The 20,690-nt window shown below is 42.1% G+C and overlaps 1 protein-coding gene across 4 annotated transcripts in view; it reads right to left on the bottom strand.

Moving 5' to 3' along the window:
- HECA (hdc homolog, cell cycle regulator) overlaps positions 1 to 20,441 on the bottom strand; it is a 67,628-nt gene extending 47,187 nt beyond the window's left edge. For all 4 annotated transcript variants that reach the window (XR_007519418.1, XR_007519419.1, XR_007519420.1 and 1 more), the window contains exon 1: positions 20,076 to 20,441. Coding sequence is in view for 1 of the 4 variants with exons in the window: in XM_049902336.1 (XP_049758293.1) it covers positions 20,076 to 20,346 (271 nt within the window). In the remaining 3 variants the exon portion in view is untranslated. The remainder of the gene's footprint in view (positions 1 to 20,075) is intronic.
- Between the last annotated feature and the right edge of the window lie 249 nt (positions 20,442 to 20,690).

Genomic DNA, 20,690 nt, shown 5'->3' with positions numbered 1-20,690 from the left:
ATTTCTGTTGTAGCGGCTCTAGATGACTAAGATGGGGATACACAGGCAAAAGTTTGAACATCACCTTCATATCAGCCTTCTGAAAACTATACTATGATCATGTCACAAACAGATTCAGAAACTCACAGACTAAAGTCCTTAGCATATGTTCAAGGCACTCCACAATCAGGCCCCAGCATGACCTTCCCACTTGATCATCCACCAGGCCCACATGCAGAGCCTCTGCCTTAACCTTGACCTCTCCCTGTGGCTGGAAAATCAGATTGAAAGGAGCTGAGTGGACACAATAAGACCATTTAGGAGGCGAACTGCAGACCACTGATGCCCCAGATCTCAAGTTCACTATGCATTTAAGAATCATTTCTTGATTAACTGGTGAATTTTCTTTTAAAAAACAAAAACTAAAAGGCTTTTAATAAAAACTTTCTCAAATATGTTTGAGACCTTTTCTCTACTAAAAATAAAAATAGACTACTAAACCCCGTATGTAAAGGGAAGCTAATACTTACAAAAATATTTTGTCAACCTGTTTTAATCATTACAGAGGCTACAATAAGGCATTTAAGCATATCTGTCTTAACCTCTGATTTCATTTAAACCCTCTTATGTTATTTTAGTGTTATGAGACTGTTCCAAAATGGACAGCAAATTGAGTACATGGCAATTACATTCAGTTAAACATGTTTTTATGCTTAGAGTAGGGTTTAAACACAAGGCTTTTACACAGGCAAACCACTCTATCCAAATAAACACGGATGCTCCACATACCAAAAAAAAAAAAGTTCTTCAACTATATTTAACAACTTGGATTTTTAACATTCTCTCAGTATATTCAAGTTATTCTCCAAGACCCACTCTGTTCTTATTTTCAGTTAAAATCTACAAGCTTACCTAGCCTCAAGTTCAAACTAAGTGGAAAGCTGTAGGCTTCTATTTTACCTATTTATTTCCATTCTGGTTCAGACACTCTGGTATCAGTAAGAAGGCCACATCAATAATGACTATAAAGTAGGAATTTCATATTCTCCTTGACTAACAATGGCCATGTCAAGACCCAAAATGACAAAGACCAAAAATATGCTTGGTTAGGCTGGATATAAGGATGAAAATAACGATTTCATAGTTTTTTCTCAATGTTTCGCTTTAAAATACCAAAGTTCCATGGAACTGAAATAGGACAATTCCTTGGTTCAGATTCTACAAACACTTCCTGAGTACACTGAGGCTTCTCTAGTGATCTGCCCAATGTCACTCAGGCAGCAAGGGGCCTTCCCTTTTCCAGTCCCAACAGTGCTGCACACAGATCAATAGAGAGCAGAGCCGGCCTATAAGAAGAGGCAAGGACCACTAGGTTTGTAGACTAGACCACAATAAGCAGTTCTATACTTTAGAATGTGGTTGCTGGGTGGCACGAAGAGTTTGCACTTGTCTACTAACCTAAAGGTTGGCAGTTAGAACCTATTTAGTGACACTGCAGAAGAAAGGCCTGGCAATCTGCTTCTGTAATGATTACAACCAAGAAAACCCCATAGTGCAGCTCTTCTTTCTAACACGTGAGGTTGCCATGAGTCTAAATCAACTTGATGGCAATGGCTTTGGTTTTGCTTTTTCTTTTTCTAATTTAGAATATTGTCTGTTATGGATTGAATTGTGTCCTCAAAAAATATGTGTGGTAAACCTTAAACCTGTGGTTATAATCCCATTTGGGAATGGGTTGTCTTTGTGATATTAATGAAGCAGGATTCCAAAAACACAAACCAAACTTGTTGCCATGGAGGTGATTCAGACTCATAGCGACCCTATAGCAGAGTAGGACTGCCCCACAGGGTTTCCAAGGAGTGGCTGGTAGATTCAGACTGCTGACCTATTAGGTAGCAGCCCCACTCTTAAAAAAAAAAAAAAAAAGAGGCAGGATTAACCAAAACCTGCTGGTGTTGAGTTGATTCTGACTCATAGCGACCCTATAAGACAGAGTAGAGCTGCCCCATAGGGTTTCCAAGGAAGGCTTCCAAGGAGGGCAGCAACCAAGCTCTTAACCACTGAGCCACCAGGGCTCCAAGGCAGGATTAGTAGAGGGTGTACCTTGAGACAATCTCTTTTGCAATATAAAAGAGATTAAACAAGCAAGCAGAGGATTGATGGGGTAAGACAAATGCCAAGACACATGGAGATCTCCAAGGAACCAAGAAGCAGAAGTTGAAGAGACAAGGACCTCTCTCCAGAGCCAAAAGAGAGAAAGCCTTCCCCTTAAGCCAGCACCCTGAATTTGGACTTCAAGCCTCCTAAACTGTGAGAAAGTAAATTTGTTTGTTAAAGCCACCCACCTGTTATATTAGCACTAAATAACTAAGGCAGTGTCTTACTCAAAATGTTCATTATTCAGATTAATCCTTAGATTTACAAATTATGTATGAAGTAAACCTAGTTAAAGAAGCAAAAAGCAAGTTCTTAAACTCAATTACAAAGGTTTCCTGATTCCAAATCTTTGCACTCTTTAAAAACAAAGGCAAACAGCTACAGACAATGAAGTAAACCTGCACAACTGCTAAACTGAAAAAAAAAAAAAAAAAGCATGAGCAAAAGGCCACTTCTTGTCATTCAATGAGAATGAAGCAATTTCCTTGGAAAGAAAACGTAGAGAAACACCCTACTATCGGTGTGGAGACTATTGGATTAGGCAGCAGACAAAGCATTGACATTGAGAAGCAAACTCCGCTAGCCTTGGGTCAATGGATTGGGTCAACATATTAACTCCCAAGATGTTCTGAAGACTGAACTGTATTTAAATAAACAAAATCCCAGTACAATGCAGTTAAATGCATTCTCTGCCCTATCCATCCCCTAAACTAAACAAAATCCTTATACTCCTTTGTTCTCCACGTGCATTTTCTGCCCTGCTAAATTCTCTGAAAAATGCACCCTTTCTTTCCCCTGCCATCCCTTCAAAACAAACCTGGTAAACTGCTTTGTACTGATGCCTCCCACCCTGATAGTCATTCTGCTGGGATCTGGGGAGAAAAGACGAAGCTTTCACCTGGGGGCCACACTGCACAGTCAACTTCTGAAATGCTGCATCAGCAACCAACAAGCAAGTTACAGAATCTGTTGCAACAAGGAAAGGCTTGTCAAAGGAGAGGGTGTGCCTAAGTCTTACACATGCCTCAGTAAAATGAAACCTAGACTCAAGAATCAGTCATGACTACATCCTGGCCCCAGTATTCACCACCTATCGCATGCACACTCAGCTTGCTTTTCAAGAAAGTAGTTTTCAAGAGAGTATTTTCTCTCTCAAAAAATTTCTCAAAGGAGAAATTTCTCACTGCTAAGGAAAGTCAAAGTTATAAACCCCATTGATATTTTAAGCCAATGATGTCATTGTAACTAGACATTCATTCCTTTTCCAGTTACTAACTTTTGTGGAATACAGATGTAATTTTATAGTGTGACCGCTCTCCAAAACTCAGAGGAAAAAGAAGTCACTTGTAAAAGAGTTTTTAAAAAAATCTGGAAACTTCTTTTGTCATAAAAGAATTTGTCATATTAAATATAATTATACTAAAATATTACGTAAATATATAAACATTTTCCTGCATTTCAAATGAATTCTAAATAGTACATTCAAATTCATCAAAAGAAATACATTTCAAATTAATTCATTAAAAGTTCTTCCAAGTCATCTTTACACCACCTATCTCATGGAACATTAAAAAATAAGTTATGAGTAAAACCGACTTATTCCAAAGTCAAAATTTTCAAATATCTCTGAAGCTTACGAATGGTTTTTAATCAGCTGACTCCCAGGAGAAAAAAACAAGGATTCAATACACATATCACCATGCCAAGTATCACATGTCCGTGGAAATTGTTTTGATGAAATTCATAATATAGTTCAGTAAAGTCACAATTTTATAACTTAACTTAAAATGCAAAATGTAAAGGGGAGATAAAGAAACAAATGAAAGTAGCACGCCAGTGGTTTGACACCAATGCTGTCTTAAATTCCCACTTCATACAACCCTAGAGGTAAGTACAGAGCAGAAAGCAGAAAGGCCTGAAGTGAATCAAGATGCAAACTATGTGCAGCGTAATTACAAATGCAGGCACACACAAGTAAACCACGCAGTGCAACAGGCCAAAAACTGGCTCTGTTAAAACAAATGGTTAGAATCAAAGTGGAAATCTGGCTGTTACAAGGAATCCAGGAAAGCCTAGGGGAAGGATGATTCACAGATCACAAAACAACCCCCAAGTTACCTAAACTCACACTGGTTAAAGAACCCTCCTCTAAAGCTTTAGCCATCAGTCCTGCCCCACCAGGGTCAGAAAAGTAGAATCCACTCTCAACTCCAAAAGGGCTCACTCAAAGAGCTGCTGGGCTTGCCCCAAGGCCAGCAGGCCACCACTATAGAGTCTCTGGGGGGAAACCCATATAGCAGGAACTCCTGGATGCACATTTGCAGAGAAACTAAGGCTCTTCCAAAGAAGCTAAATACAGATTTTGGGTGTTTAGCATTTACTGGAAACTCCCTGGTGGGAAGCCAAGGTCTGCCTGGGTTCTTCCAACAAGTCAGAGTGTACATTCATCACCAGCTGGGAGGCAGCCACACCACCGCATCAGAGATTCAGAACCAAAACCCAAATAGTGAATGGAAGGAAGCTCCACAACTACAAAACACTAAAAACTCCGAATCATGACACAGCTACTTGCTTCTCAAACAGCTCTACAGTTTGCATGCAAAGAATTCGTCACCAACAGTATCATCTTATCCTCACTTTCTACAGATCGGAAAACTCAGGCTCAGAAAGGTTCAAGGGCCCTAAAAAAATGGCAGAGCCAATTCTCACGCTATGACTTGTCTCTCTAACCTCATACTCTTTAGAACAAGAATGAGTTTGGGAATCTTTCTGAATTGGAGACGGTGCAAAGAGCTGGTTGAATCAGCATGATCCATGGTGTGGATAAATTCTTGGTTCAACTGAGTACTATGTTCTCCTTTTATTGACATACAATTTAATTTCAAGTGCCAGAATGAGAAAAACATGAACTTTCTGAAATGAAAACTTTTTTTCTTTTTTTTAAATGACTCAGCATTTAAGTTTGTTATCACAAGCAAGCTATGGGCAATTTAGCCTTAAGAGGCCTCAGTGTGCAGCTTGGTTCCTGAGAAGAGGAGATAAACAAGTAAAAAATGGACCTTTATCTCACATGTTTCAAAGTCCTACACAGCTGGAATAAAAACTGCAGGGGTTTTAGAAATGTTCAAGAAGTGACAAGTGTTGGGCACTGGGGCTCAACTGAAGAGTACTGGGCAGGGAAGCGAGAGGTCAGGAAGGAGATAAGAGAGGGCAGCAGCAGCTGAAACCAAACCTGTGTAACAGCCTCCCAAATTAAATACCAAAGTAAAGAGAACCTGACAAATGTGAACAGCATTACTGGACGCTGGTGTCCAAATTACCTCAAAGTCACCAGCCTTATCCCATGCCCAAACCACTTTTCCTACAAGCAATTTCATAGACAACTCTCCCCAGTCTCTCCCACCTTTCTCTTGAGGTTCTAGCTGTATGTGGGTGTTATGTCATCATACAAAAATGCAGCCTTTCTAACCAACAAGAACTACCTTAAACAAGGATGAAAGACACGTGATAAACTAGGGAAAATATATGTCAAAAAGTTTTCTGAATGTACAGTCTTCGTGCCAATCAGTAACAAGAACATGGATACCCAATTATTAAAATGGGCAAATGGCACAAATAGGAAAAAAAAAATACAAAGGACCAGTACACGTATAAGATATTTTCTCACTGATGACACAAGAAATGCAAATAAAAGCAGTCACTGGATTAAGAACAAGTTCCGTTTTTAAATCTACCCCTAAGCTGAGTTTGTACCCAAGTTGGAACAACTAAGTGTGGTTCATATTTAACGTCAGTCAAATGTTTGTCTTAGATTATAGCATACAGTATACCTTTCTATGCATAAAAGACATTAAAGAAACACCTCCAGATGCCCTAAAATATCTTTAACATAATACAGTAATAATAATAATAATGTTTTGGTGCACATCACAAAGTAGTGCCCGTTTGTTATTACGAACCATTGTATACAATGTAATAGGCTTTATGACGATTCGTAATTACGGGTTATACATAAGTCGGACATGTGTAACCTGAGGAAAAAAAAAATTTTTTTTTTTTTTTTTTAGAACTGCCTATAAATACAGTAAAACCTACGAAAGCTGGAACCTACGTAAGGCAGAAACCTGTCACAGAAGGAAAACTCAAATATTTTCCAATAATATAAAACAAAACAAAAAACCTGTTCCATCGAGTTGATTCCAACTCACAGCCAGAGTAGAATTGCCCCATAGGGTTTCCAAGGAGCGACTAGTGGATTCAAACTGCTGACTTTCCGGGTAGGAGTGGAGAGAGTATCAGAAAAGTCTTAAGACTGCACTCTGTCAGAAGCCGAAAACTTGCGAAACCCGGACAAACAAGACAGTCCCATTGAGCTCTGGCTCTCACCATTTTCACTGTATAACAAAAAGATGTGATTTTTCATCTCTCTGACTGGCAAAGATTAAAATGGTTATCAAAATCCATGTTGAGGAATGGGAAGAAACGAGCACTCCAGGCACTGTCAGTGGTATAAACAAGGAACGCCTCTCTAGAGAGCATTTGGCAATATTTATCCAAAGCCTTTCAAAACCACATTATCTTGTGACCAGTGATCCCACTTCTAGGAATTTACCCTACAGAGGATAGTCATATCCTATTTATGAACTCTAACCCATTTATTTATTAATTTATTTTAACCCATTAAGAATAGGAAGTATCATTTTGAGTGTTCACAATCTCCAAAATGCGAAGACCAGGAAATCCTTCTCTCCTAATGAAAGGAATCAGATCAACATAAATACACAACGTGTGAAAGTAAAGTGCTTCCTTGGTTAAGTGTTATTCTCTTGTTTTACAAATTTAATTTCAGGTCGAGTACCAGAATGATACACATGCGGCCTTTTTTAAAAAATAATTTAAAAGGCCCTATTCCATGCTGGCTACTAACCAAAAGGTTGATGGTTCAAGTCCACTCAGATGCATCGGAAGAAAGTCCTAGCAATCTACTTCCAAAAAGTCAGCCACTTGAAAACCCTATGGAGCACAGTTCTATTCTGACACATGGGGTGTCATGCGTTAGAATCAACCCGACAGCCACTGGCTTTTTTATTGCTTCCTTGCAGTTTTAACACTGAATTTAAGTCCTCTACTTAAAAGCCTTCATATAGTTGTTCATTATTTGCACACATGCTTACGTGTTAGTCACGAGGATTCAACTGTGGCATCTGGGTTGGGCACATTTCCCTATGCCCAAACATGCCTTTTCTAAAAAAGGGAAGGAGGCTGTTTCTGAAGCTTGGTGTCCTCATCCTCCAATGTTAACTAAAGGAATGCTGGTGTCCTACCCACCTCCCAGTAAATAATAATGGATAGTTGTACTATCATCCTCGCCCCTATTGCCAGGAATGCACACTTCTCCTTTCTGTGGGTTCTGTAGGTTCTGCAGCCCCAGCACACCTACCATTCAGGGATTTTACCTGATATCCTTTTGTACTGTAACACACCATCTTCACTCCTAAGCCTGGTGGAACCATATTATTACAGGGCTAAAGTCACTGCAGAGGAGCCCTGGTGGCACAGTAGTTAAGCATTCGGCTACTAACTGAAAGGCTGGTAGTTCGAACCCACCAGCCACTCCATGGGAGAAAGATGTGTCAGTCTGCTTCCATAAAGATTACAGCCTTGGAGACCCCGTAGGGCAATTCTACTCTGTCTGAAAAAGTCTCTATCAGTCAGACTCAACTCAGCAATGGGTTACAGTTACTGCAGGAGCCCTGGTGACACAATGGTTACACGCTTGGCTGCTAACCCAGAGTTCGGCAGTTCGAACTCACCAGCTGCCCTGCTGGAAAAAAGACCTGGCAACCTGCTCCCCAAAGATTATAGCCTAGGAAACATTATAGGGCAGTTCTACTCTGTCCTATAGGGTCGCTATGAGCTACGAGTAAGAATCAACTCCACTGCACACAACACCAACAATAACAAAGTTCCTGCAACCTGTAAACGTTGCAGTGTAAGAAAAGATCTGAGGAGCTGGAAACCAGTTGGAAGAATTCTTTGAGCGGCATGCCTCCTGTGTTAGAGACACACATTTCTGCTGTTTGTCAATACCAGGCTCGCTCCGTGGCTTCCGAAGGCACTGATCTGGGCTCTCATGCCTACTTATTAACACCCATCACCAACCACCCCAAGCTCTGCCCATCAGACTACTACAGACTGCATCTGCCGCCAATCAAAAATAGCGAGAACTGACTCTACACATTCCCCCCAGCTTCCATTTCTGCCCAGATACTGGACTGTTTGGGGCATAACAAGGAGTGTGCCTCTTTAATAAGAAGTTGTGTTAGAACATGGTTCCACTAAATATTATACTGAAATGGTCATGTTCAGGAGTGCACATTCAGAAACCTAAAACAGAGCTTGCGATTGTTTTAGAATTAGTGTTGAAAGGCTCTCCTGGGATGTTTTATAACTTGAAAGGACATGATCTAAAGAGTCATCAAACTTATGTTTACCCCTAGGGAAAAGTATGCATTTTAAATTTGGGGAACATTTCCCTAACTTTTATGAGCAATGTGATACCCTGCTAATATTCGCCTAAATCTACCCTCTTTATCAGTTTTATAAAGGCATATACCTTAAGGCAGTCTATTTCTAATAAATTTCCAATAAACTGATACAAACAGTATTCTGAATTATGATATCTGGGCCATCTTTTGCTATCTGGCTATATCTGTAATTGCTCTTTTTGGGGTGATATGATTTGAGCTGCAGTATATTTAAATCTACAAGATACACTGTATTATAAGTAGATATGAGAACCATGGTAACTTTCTTATTAACTGCAGTCTAAGCAACTATATGATTAACATTTAACACTTTTTCCTGAAGTCTTCCTCTTTCCTCACTTTTCTTTAAACTTGTTAATATCTTTCTTGCTTTTAACTTTTAAACTGTTTTCAAATATTAGCCTCATGAATGCAATTTACCAGAGACAATTTGTTTTCCCTTTTTATTTCTGATCAATCAGAAAGCATGATTTTTTAAGTATTAGAAACACTATTCACTTTTTCCAGTTTATAAAAAACCTCTCAAGTACCAAAACCAAACCCACTGCCGTCGAGTTGATTCCGACTCATGGCCACCCTGTGGGATGGGGCAGAACTGACTGCCTCACCTTTCTCGCACGGAGCAACTGGTGGTTTTGAACTGCCACCCTTTCAATTAGCGGCCAAGTGTTTTAACCACTGCACCACCAGGGCTCCTCTCTCAAGTACAATCAAGTTAAAACATCCTGTTGATTAAACAAAGCCAGTTACTATTTAAACAACCATTGAGAATTGGGAGCTTTCTGAAACATACACAATTACACACACATCCAGACATTTTGTATAAAACAATGACATCCCTCCTCACCAGAGTTTATTGTTTTAAAACTGATTAAACAATGATAAAAATAAAATGGCAAACCAAGATGATTAGTCCAACCTGGCAGTCTATACACTTTCTACCCAGGCATGAAAAATAAAGCATAGGGTTAGCACCCCCTGACTCCAGAAAAAAACCCTTTCTGCTCAGATGGCCTCAACCCCTTCCCTTGGCATTTAGTTCTCAGAAGCTAACCTCAATTAGCTAAGCTACCAGGGCTGGGAAAGCATGGGGATACTGGGACCCACAATTAAGACAGGCCTTCCACAGGCATCCTCGGGTGGGTGCTGTGACATTAGCATCCTGCAGTGCACCCACAGCTTTAACTGGAAACTCACAATCAAGGGCCAGCAGCAGGTTCAACCTCTGATCCCTGACTTCTTGTTGCCAGTTGCCATCGAGTCGATTCTGACTCATGGCAACCCCATGTGTGCAGAGCAGAGCTGCTCCATAGGGTTTTCAACGGCTGGGACTATGAGTCGGAATCCACTCAACAGCAACAGGTTTGGTTTTTTTTGGTTTGACCTTTCAGGAGCAGATCATCTGAGGCACCTCTGGGTGGGTTCAAACCACCAACCTTTCAGCTAGTAGTCAAGCACTTAACCATGCACCACCCAGGGACTCCCGATCCCTGACTTAACTGTATCAAAAGAAAAAACGTCAAAAGATACCCATTCTGTTAAAATATTTAATAACTTTACAAGATTAACAACAACCTATGATTACCCCCTTTTGCAAATAAAGTTGACCATGTCCCTAATAATGGTTCTCCACTGGCTACAAAGCACTGAGACTTGGCTGTCTGGCCCCACTCCCTTACCACCCTCGCCTCCTGTCACTGCACTCTCACCCAGCCACATCGAACTCCTTCAGCAACCAGAACTCAGGGCCCTTTCTCATCTCCCTCTGCTTGGGACATCCTTTGCTTTCAGAACCAACTGCTTCTCTTCCTGTAAGACTCAGCTCAAACGTCTCCTCCAAGAAACCATTTTTTCCATTGAGCAGCTACAATACATTATCATGGCTCCCAGTTTTACATGCCTCTCTCCAAGCTTCACTATGAGACCTTAAGTGTATGAATTCTGATGCCCCCGAGTATAATTCAACACTATACTTCCAGTCCTAGAAGACAGTAGGCACATAATAAATGTTTAACCAATGGATGAGTACACAGATGAACAAAGCAATGAACAAATGACCTAACAGTGAGCTCTCTAGTTGTTGCCTGAAGACAGGGGAGGGTCTTCTGTTTAATTCTCAGTAGTATTAAGCCCTGGCTGATCCCCAAAGAACATGCTGGGCTCCTCATGTCCTCTCAGCCACTCACCAGCTTCACATGCTCATTTCACTTTTCCATATCTTCAAATCCAATCCCATACTTTAACCCCTTATGAGAAGCCCTGGTTTTTATTTCATAGCTGTGCTTGCATAGTACACATAATAACCTATTTGTATGTATTTCCATAAAGGTTCCCAACTTGATCATTAGCCCCTAGAGCCCAGGTCTTTTGTCTCTGTAATCCTAGAAACTAGCACAATGTCTGACAAATAGCAGATAATACATAGGAGATGGATGGATGGATGGATGGGTGGGTGGATGGGTGGATGGGTGTGGATGGGTGGATCGGTGGATGGTTGGATGGATGGATGAAAGGGTAGGTAAAGGGAGGGAAGGAAGGGAGTAAGTGGGAAGGAGGACCATTTTCACACTTTTTTCTTTTTCTTGCTAAATCATCTGATTTTTTTTCCAGGTAAACTATGATCAGAGAGAGAAATGATGGGAGAAGAACAGAAGATCATTTATAGTCAAATCAGTGCTTACCTAAAAGCATGTATGATACCACTGTCTTTTTCTACATTAATAATCACAGGCCCTTTACCACTATCTTATTATCTCCCAGTACCCTTTCTCAATAGCATAATGGCTTAGCAAGTTTTTAACTGGATAAGACTGAACAAACCACAAAACTTAGAAAGCTATCGCTGATAATGCTCATATCTGCCAGGCCCTGTGCCAAGATCTTTCACATATGTTATTTTTCTTAATCTTCATATAACACTGCAGAGTTGCATTTAGAAAATGGAGACTGAGAAAGATTAAATAACTGGCTCCGAAGTCACTAGGCTAGTAAGTTGTGGTGCCTAGACTAAAACCCAGGTATGTTCAAACCCCATGCTTCTTGACTGAAACCTCAAAACTCTAGGCCTTGTTCATAAGATTAGAATAACGGTGTCAAACACTGTCCAGTTACAGACAGAATTTCAAAGGCCTGTGTTGTCATCTTCACTAACTCTATCATTCACCATTATTAGACATTTTATTCAATTCTTTTTAGCCACCAAACCACTGAAGACCACAGAATTCCCAGTAGGAATAAATCCAGCCTTAGAAAATCTTCCTAAGTGTGGCAGCACCTACTCCAGGTTCTTGATGCAAACAGGACACTTCTGTTGCTGAGACATTTCAGGGTCTCACCAATTCTCCAGCATGTCTTTAAAACAATAAGAACCGGGGACTGGTGACGCTATGGAAAAAGGGCACTCTGACCACAGTGGTGTCAAAATGGTACGACCTTTCTATGGGGCCATCTGTCAGTATGTATTAAAAGTCATAAAAATATACATATCCTTTGGCTGAGCGAGTCGAAAGTAAGAATGTATTCTAAAAAAGTAACTGGCTGAATGCCCAGATATGAAGGTATAAGGACTAGAAAGGTCAAACAATAGAGGAATGATCAAATTACCCAAGGTACAGACATTCGATGACTTATTGTAAAAGCCTTAAAAATGGTGATACACCTGAATATTTACTGCACTGCTAAAATTATAAGTGGGAAAAAGAGATTATAAAGTATATAAATGATCCTCTTTTTGCAAAAACTGTACTATATACTTTAAAAAGTCTATAAGAAAAATGTTTAAAAAGCTGCGAGAATATACATCAAAAATGTTAACCACGGTGGATCTCTAAGTGGTGGGATTATAAGGGCCCGAGTACAAAATCAGAGAACTTTGCTTATCTTTTTTTTTTTTGTAGATTTTCTACAACAACCATTTTATTACTGGCAAAATAACAGCAAAACATTTTAAATTAACTAAATCCCTGAAAAATGCCAAAAAGTTGGTAATAAAAACCATTAAGCACAAATTTTTTTCCCTCTAAAGTCTCCTTTCTGATACCCTGTTGTTAAGTTTGTATGTACGACAGAAAGAAACACTGCCCGGTCCTGTGCCATCCTCACAATCGTTGTTATGTTTGAGCCCATTGTTGCAGCCACTGTGTCAATCCATCTTATAAGGGTCTTCCTCTTTTTCGCTTACCCTCTACTTTACCAAGTATGATGTTCTTCTCCAGGGACTGATCCCTTCTGATAACATGTCCAAAATATGTAAGATGTAGTCTTGCCATCCTTGCTTCCAAGGAACATTCTGGCTGTATTTCTTTCAAGGCAGGTGTGTTAGCTCTTTCAGCAGTCCCTGGTATATTCAATATTCTTCATCAACACCACAATTTAAAGGTGTCAATTCTTCTGCAGTCTTCCTCATTCATCGTCAAGCTTTTGCATGCATATGAGGTGACTGAAAACACAACTTGGGTTAGGTACACCTTAGTCTTCAAGATGACACCACCACTTTTCAACACTTTAAAGAGGTTTTTTGCAGCAGATTTGCTCAATGCAATGCGTCTTTTGATTTCTTGATTGCTGCTTCCATGGGTGTTGATTGTGGATCCAAGTAAAATAAAATCCTTGACAACTTCAATCTTTTCTGTGTTTATCATGACGTTGCTTCTTGGTCCAGTTGTGAGGATTTTTGTTTTATGTTGAGGTGTAATCCATACTGAAGGCCGTGGTCTTTTATCTTCATCAGTAAGTGCTTCAAGTCCTCTTCCCTTTCAGTCAGAAAGGTTGTGTCATCTGCATAATGCAGGTTGTTAATGAGTCTTCCTCTAATCTTGATGCCCCGTTCTTCTTCATAGAGTCCAGCTTCTCCAATTATTTGCTCAGCATACAGATTGAATAGGCATGGTGAACACATACAACCCTAACTCACACTTTTTCTGACTTTAAACCATGCAGTATCCCCTTGTTCTATTCGAACGTCTGCCTCTTGATCCATGTACAGGTATCTCATAAGCACAATTAAGTGCTCTGGAATTCCCATTCTTGTCAATGTTATCCATAATCTGTTATGATCCACAGTTGAATGCCTTTGCACAGTCAATAAAACACAGGTAAACACCTTTCTGGTATTCTCTGCTTTTAGCCAGAATACATCTGACATCAGCAATAATACCCCTGGTTCCACATCCTCATCTCAATCTGGCTTGAATTTCTGGCAGTTCCCTGTTGATATACTGATGCAGCTGCTTTTGAATTATCTTCAGCAATATTTTACTTGTGTGTGATATTAATGATATTATTCAACCATTTACACATTTGGTTGGATCACCTTTCTTGGAAATATACATAAATATGGATCTCTTCCAGTCGGTTGGCCAGGTAGCTGTCATCCAAATTTCTTGGCATAGACAAGTAAGCACTTCCAGCAATGCATCCGTTTGCTGAAATATCTCAACGGGTATTCCATCAACCCCTGAAGACTTGTTCTTCACCAAAGCCTTCAGAGCAACTTAGACTTCTTCTTTCAGTACCATCGGTTCCTGATCATATGCTACCTCTTGAAATGGTTGAACATCGACCAATTCTTTTTGGTATAGTGACTCTGTGTATTCCTTCCATCTTCTTTTGATGCTTCCTGTGTCATTTAATATTTTCCCCATAGGATCCTTCATTATTGCAACTCTAGGCTTGAATTTTTTCTTCAGTTCTTTCAGTTTGAGAAATGCTGAGTGTGTTCTTCTCTTTTGGTTTTCTATCTCCAGCTCTTTGCACATGTCATCATACACTTTACTTTGTCTTCTCAAGCAGCCCTTTGAAATCTTCTGTTCGATCTTCATTCTTCCGATGAAGTAAAAGAGCTGAACAAAAGATTTCAAGGGGTGGCTCGAGAAGACAAAGAACACACTCTGATACCTTAAACTTGTTTAAACTGCTCACATCCAGGAGCCTAGAGTAAACTGAGAGGAAAATCAAGCTGCAAGAGGTTTCCCAATTTCATCTCCTGTTTTCAGTTCTCTGTAGAAGGATACATCTTCTTGCATTTGTAGGAAAGCTGACACTGAAGGTTTAGTTTCTAGAACTTAAGCACAGGCCCTCTAACAAGTAAGGGAATAGAGAAAGAATAGGACTGTGCACAAAATACCATTAGCAGAGCACAGAACAGGTCTTCACTCTTATATACGAAGTGCAGAGGAAGAATGTGATGGGTGAGGTAATGTTTTCTTCTAACCCCCCTTACAAAGAAGGATTTCAAAAGACAACATTCAAAAGTAGCAGATATTTTTAAAAACTTGACACAACTGACTTCTAGATAAGGCAAAGAAATGTCTTCCGAAGTCACAATGGTGCTCTACTTACTTTAGACTCTCAATAAATTTACCATAATTAGAATATAAACAGCAACCACTCTCCATTTTCCTTCTGATGGAACAGGCAATTTAAATGTAGTAGAAATTAAACATCTAAAAAGTGAAACTATTCAAAACATACTACAAACCTGAGGTTATAAAAGTATGTATGGCGGACTACGTATGCAGCAAAATACACATCTTGTTCATAAGAACAGGAGCTGTTCCAAAAATCTATTACAAAACAGATGTATGGAATTAAGAACACATTTCCCCATCCAAACAATGCTATACGTTATGGTGGTTAACTCCCAGCATTGTTCACAAAGCCTATTTAGTCATTGTTGTTAAGTGCTGTAGAATTTAGTCATTAGTGAGAAATATTTATCCCACACTTGTGCTTTATGTGAATGGTACTGGTGGTCTAAGTGAAGAAATCAGTAACAGTAGGGGAATAAGAAACATAACCAAGGATCTGCACCCAAAGGACTCTGATAATAACAACACTGTAGTGGATACTGTGGTGTGCCGCCCAGATCCCTCCCTCACTACTTGAGTGCCAAAGGCTCTCGGCTGAGTCCATCTCCAGAACAGCTCTCCAGCTGAAGAGAACACCCCCCCACGCCCCCCTTCCCGCCTACTGCTGATCATACCCTCTTCCTAGGGGCAGGCCATGCCCAAATGATTAGTCAGTGGAGGGGGTGCAGGGAATAAAGGCCCTGCCCTCTTGCCTCAAGGTAAGATAACTCAGAAGTGCCATCCCAGCCCCAGAGCTCCCTACTGGGAGAATCGGCTAAGGTCTCTGTTCTAACTGCATCATAGTTCAACTACTCCCTCTGCCCAACCCTGCTTGCATTGCTCCCTCACTAGTAATGATACCAAAAACACTTACCGCACATTTTACTAGATAGATAAATGAAAACAGATAGATGATAGATCGACAGATACATAGAATATAATTCCATTTTACACATGCAGACACTGAAGCTCAGAAGTGAAATGGCTTGCCCAAGGTCCTATGGCAAGTAATTAGAGAGCCAGGATTTGACTACAGACTCCAAAGACAATCACTACATAAACTAACTCTATCTGCTACAAAGAAGTGTTGAATGAATTAAGGCCAACTAGGCAACCCAACCCAGGGCGCCCTGGTGGCATAGTGGTTAAGAGCTCAGGCTGCTAACCAAAAGGTCAGCAGTTCGAATCCACCAGCTGCTCCTTGGAAACCCTATGAGGCAGCTCTACCCTGTCCTATAGGTTCACTATGAGTCAGAATCGACTCAATGGCACACAACAACTACAGGCAGCCCAGGTTCCCTGCAGTCAGGAATAAGTGGAGTGGTGAACAATGGTCATCCCTAAAACGGGAATTTACAAAAATACTTGGAATCCAGGCCTATCAGAAACTACATACCACAATTAAGGCTTCAGATATTCTTATGCCTGAAGCAAAAAAGCAGAGGCTTAATGGAACCAGAATTTCACAGTGAAACTACATAGTTATAAACTTCTGCATGATTACTAGATCCTAAAAATAATGGTTGGCAAATCTTGTCCACCTACAAACAAAATACTACAATATGTGCAGGCAGATGTTTACCATGGAGTAGTGCTTCCTCATTCTTCCTCATCTTTTATGACAACTCCAATCCCTATAAGAAGCTACATAACATAGTACTTAAAAATGTATGACCAATAAATTTCTTATCAGGGGTACAACACTCTTATAATTAAAATTCAGCTTACCCAAGATGTACAACTTCTTCATCTACAACCACACCACAGCTTCCCCAAGCTTGCCATAGCCAGCAATCTTCTTTTATAGAATAAGTGGTTATTTATACCTCCTGACAAACACTGAACCACTAAGAGTAATATTACCCTTCCCTGGTGGCCACGCTGCCCAAGAGCTACAAAACATAAAACCATTCTTTAAACTCTAAACAACTGCAAAAAAAAAAACTATTAATTTTAAGTTAACACATTAAGCTTGTATGCTTGCAAATGGAGGTAAAAACTGACTTCAACAACAAGAACAAACCATTTGAAGCTTTAACATGATTGTAGATTTACTATTTCCTTCAAATAATTGTTTTAATTCTTAATATTCGTAATCACAAAATCTAATGTCACAGTCTTTCACACGTATTTTACATATCATGATTATTTTTTAAAACTCTAATGTCAGTTAACTAAAAAATTGACATACATTTTAAAATACTAAAATAGTCCAATTAATGCCATTTTAAAATTTAAAAATAATTGGGTTGTTTCAGTTGAGTCTGACAAGTTTCGACTCTTCCTTTAAAAATTCACGAATGCCACTTCTCATGCCACTACTTTGTAAAGCACAGCCTCAAACAGCACACACACACACAAAAAAAAAGCATTTGTAATTTCCTGATTAATCAATTTTGCCAACCAAACCAAAACCAAACCCGTTGCCGTCGAGTCGATTCCAACTCATAGCGACCCTACAGGACAGAATAGAACTGTCCCATAGGATTTCCAAGGAGCACCTGGTAGATTGGAACTGCCGACCTTTTGGTTAGCAGCCGTGGCTCTTAAGCACTACACCACCAGGGCTCACTGTTAAATTATCCCTGAGTCTGCCACTTCTGAAGAAAGTAATTACAGGCCCCATGACCACTTCCCAGCCACTAGGTCCTCAGGAGAAAGACCTGGCAATCTGTTCCCACAAAGATTACAGCCTAGAAAACCTTATGGGGTGGTTCTACTCAGTCCTACAGGGTAGCTGTGAATCGGAACCAATACAATGAGATACAACATCACCAGTTCAACGTTTATGAAACTGGGGATACCACGAGTCTAAGAAAAAAATTTCTCGCACCGCCTTAAAGTTATCTAATCTTTTGGAGCAACAAAAAAAAGGAAAGCTTCCACGTAGTCAAGCAGAAGATAGCAGGGTAAACCAGATCCACCACCAGAATGGGAACACAAGCTCCATGAGAAGCAGGATGGTCTCTATCCGAACTACCACTGTCCCTTTAGCACAGCACCTATAACACTGTAGGTGCTTAATAGTTTCTGAATGAATAAATGAATGATACCCACTGCCGTCGAGTAGATTCCAACTCACAGCGACCCCGTAGGACAGAGGAGAGCTGCCCCAGAGGGTTTCCAAGGAGTGCTTGGTGGATTTGACCTATCGACCTTTTGGTTAGCAGCTATAGCCCTTAGCCACTATACCACCAGGGTTGCCAAATGAATGATACCAAAACCAAATCAAACTTGTTGCTGTGGAGTCGATTCCAACTCAGAGCGACCCTACAGGATGGAGTAGAACTGCCCCATAGAGTTTCCAAGGAGTGCCTGGTGGATTCGAACTGCTGACCTTTTGGTTAGCAGCCAAAGCTCTTAACCACTAAGCCATCAGGGTTTCCACGGCTATCATTTACTGATCACTTACTACAGTGACGAACTTTCCTAAGCTTGTTACGTACATAACAAAAACAGGGGACTGGTGAGGACATAGGGAAAGGGCATCTGGGGACCCGGATTAGAGTGAAACTTGTAAAAGGTGGATCTCGGCAGGACTGCCTTGTTTTACCAGGTCTCACAAATTTTCTGCCTTTGCCAGGGTGCAGGGTGCAATTTTACCACTTTTCTATCACTCTCTTTTAGTGGAAAATATTTGAGTTTTCCTTCTCTGACAGGTTTCCACATCACATAGGTTCTGGCTTTCACAGGTTTTGTTTTGTTTCCATTTTACAGATAGGAAGCTGAGCTTCAGATGGCAAAGCTTAAATGGCTGAGCCAGCAATTTGTCTTACCTAGAGTCTTTTTTTTTTTTTTTTTTTAGAGTCTGGGCAGCTTCCCCTCTGCCAGATCAATACCAAAATGAAGTTTAGAGCTACAAAAAGACAAAAAACTGGAGAGCATAGTCTGGCCAAAAGTTGTATGATCAAACAATTCACAAACGAGTAAGTCTGTGAACGTCCTAGTGCCATTTCAATACAGCAGACATACAGCCAATGGAGTTTACGCTTGTTGTTAACAAGCTACACTTCAGTCTCCTATATTCACAGCACTGTGGGATTCTTCTAAGAACAGGTACCCTGTTTAAAAAAGTGACTGATCTACATAAAGAACAGCTTCCTAAATTGAAAACTACAAGTTCAAAGCGAGACATAAGGACCCTAACCTCCCTTCATTAAAATATACCTACAGTTCCTTCCCGAAAGCCTATCTGACCAAAGGAATTCAAAGAACTGTCCAAATAAGTAAAAAGTGTTTGGCCAGCACACTAGAACTAAAATCTTGTCTGAGTAGTAAGAACTGAGTCCCATCACATCTTAGCTATTTCCTAAATGCCCCTCAAAAGAAGACTTCAGGCACTACCTAAGATTATTAGGCTTCCTTCTTAAAACGTGAAACAATTATCTAGAGGATGAATTTTTTCAACTCCCGGCTGGGAACGGAAGTTAAGTTGAGATTCTCTTCCTTCCTCAAGCAAGCAAGAGAATTGAAGAGCACCCCCCACACACACACTCACGCCCTGCAGTAAAAAAGTCTCAGGGCCTCTTCACCTGTGGCAGTCAGCCTAGCAAGCCTGGATCTGCTGGGAATTAAGGCTCTTTCCTCTGCTCGGGGCTAAAGCGGGTGGGTGGGCAGCACAGGGCCGAAGGAACTGGTGCCTAAGTTTTCAATCGGATCATTTTTCTCAAGTTGGGCAGCTCTTTCCTTCCGTCTTTCCTTCGGCCTGGCCTGGGGCACACACCGAGCTTTGCCAGCGCGGGCATCGTGGCCCGGGCCGGAGGGTAGCGCTGTCTCAGCCAGTCACCCCAGTCGCCCTCGAAGTCTGGCCGCTGGCTGCCCGGGGCGCGCGGCCGGTGTCCGGCACGGACCCAGGGGCCGCACAGCCACCCCCGCGGCCGGGCGTGGGGACCGGGAAGGGGCACCCACCGCGGGGCGGAGGGGCGGGGTGAGCACTTCCTGACTCTCGCATTGTCCACGCACCGCCCGCGCCACCCAGGGCCCCGCCACCGCGCGGTCCCCGTCGGGGAGGAAGTTGGCGCTCGCCCCGCCAGCCCCGTCTTACCGTTCTTGGCGTCGCCCGCGGCCGCAGCCCCCGCGGTGGCCAAGGCGTTCGCAGCGCCAGCTCCCGCGCCTCCCGCGCCCGTTGCGCCCCCGGTGCCCGGCGCGCCCGCCGCCGCCGCTCCGCAGCCGGCCGCCGCCGCCAGGGCCCCCCCGGCCACCGCGCCCGCCGCGCCCGCCGCTGCCAGGGCCCCGGCTCCATTTTCCTGCTCGTCCCCGCTGCTGTTGGCGCGCTTGTTTTTGCGGCCGCCTTTGCTGTTTTTGGGGTTAGGCATCTCGTGAGCGTCCAGGTGCCCCGAGTCAGCGAAGGCGGCTCCCCGCGGGGCGGCAGCTCATGCCCCCCGCGGTCCCGGCACCGAGAGAGAACGGTGGGCGCGGGCCGGCGGCTCCTCGGCGCCCGTCTAACCGCGCGGCCCGCGCCGCGCCATCCCGGCCCCCGCGCCCTGCCCGGCTTCCTGGAGCCGGCGCGCGGCCACCCGAGCTCGGGGCGCCGCGGGCTCGGGGCGCGAACGAGCCGCTCCCGAACCGGAGGGAAAAGGCGGGTCTCCGGCTTGTTTTGATTCGGCTTCGCTGACACGCTCCGGCCCCGCCCCGTCCGTGACGACACTGGGGATTCGGC

This window comes from Elephas maximus, chromosome 1 (assembly GCF_024166365.1).
Source record: "Elephas maximus indicus isolate mEleMax1 chromosome 1, mEleMax1 primary haplotype, whole genome shotgun sequence".
Taxonomy (NCBI): domain Eukaryota; kingdom Metazoa; phylum Chordata; class Mammalia; order Proboscidea; family Elephantidae; genus Elephas; species Elephas maximus.
This window is presented reverse-complemented; position numbering and strand designations above follow the sequence as displayed.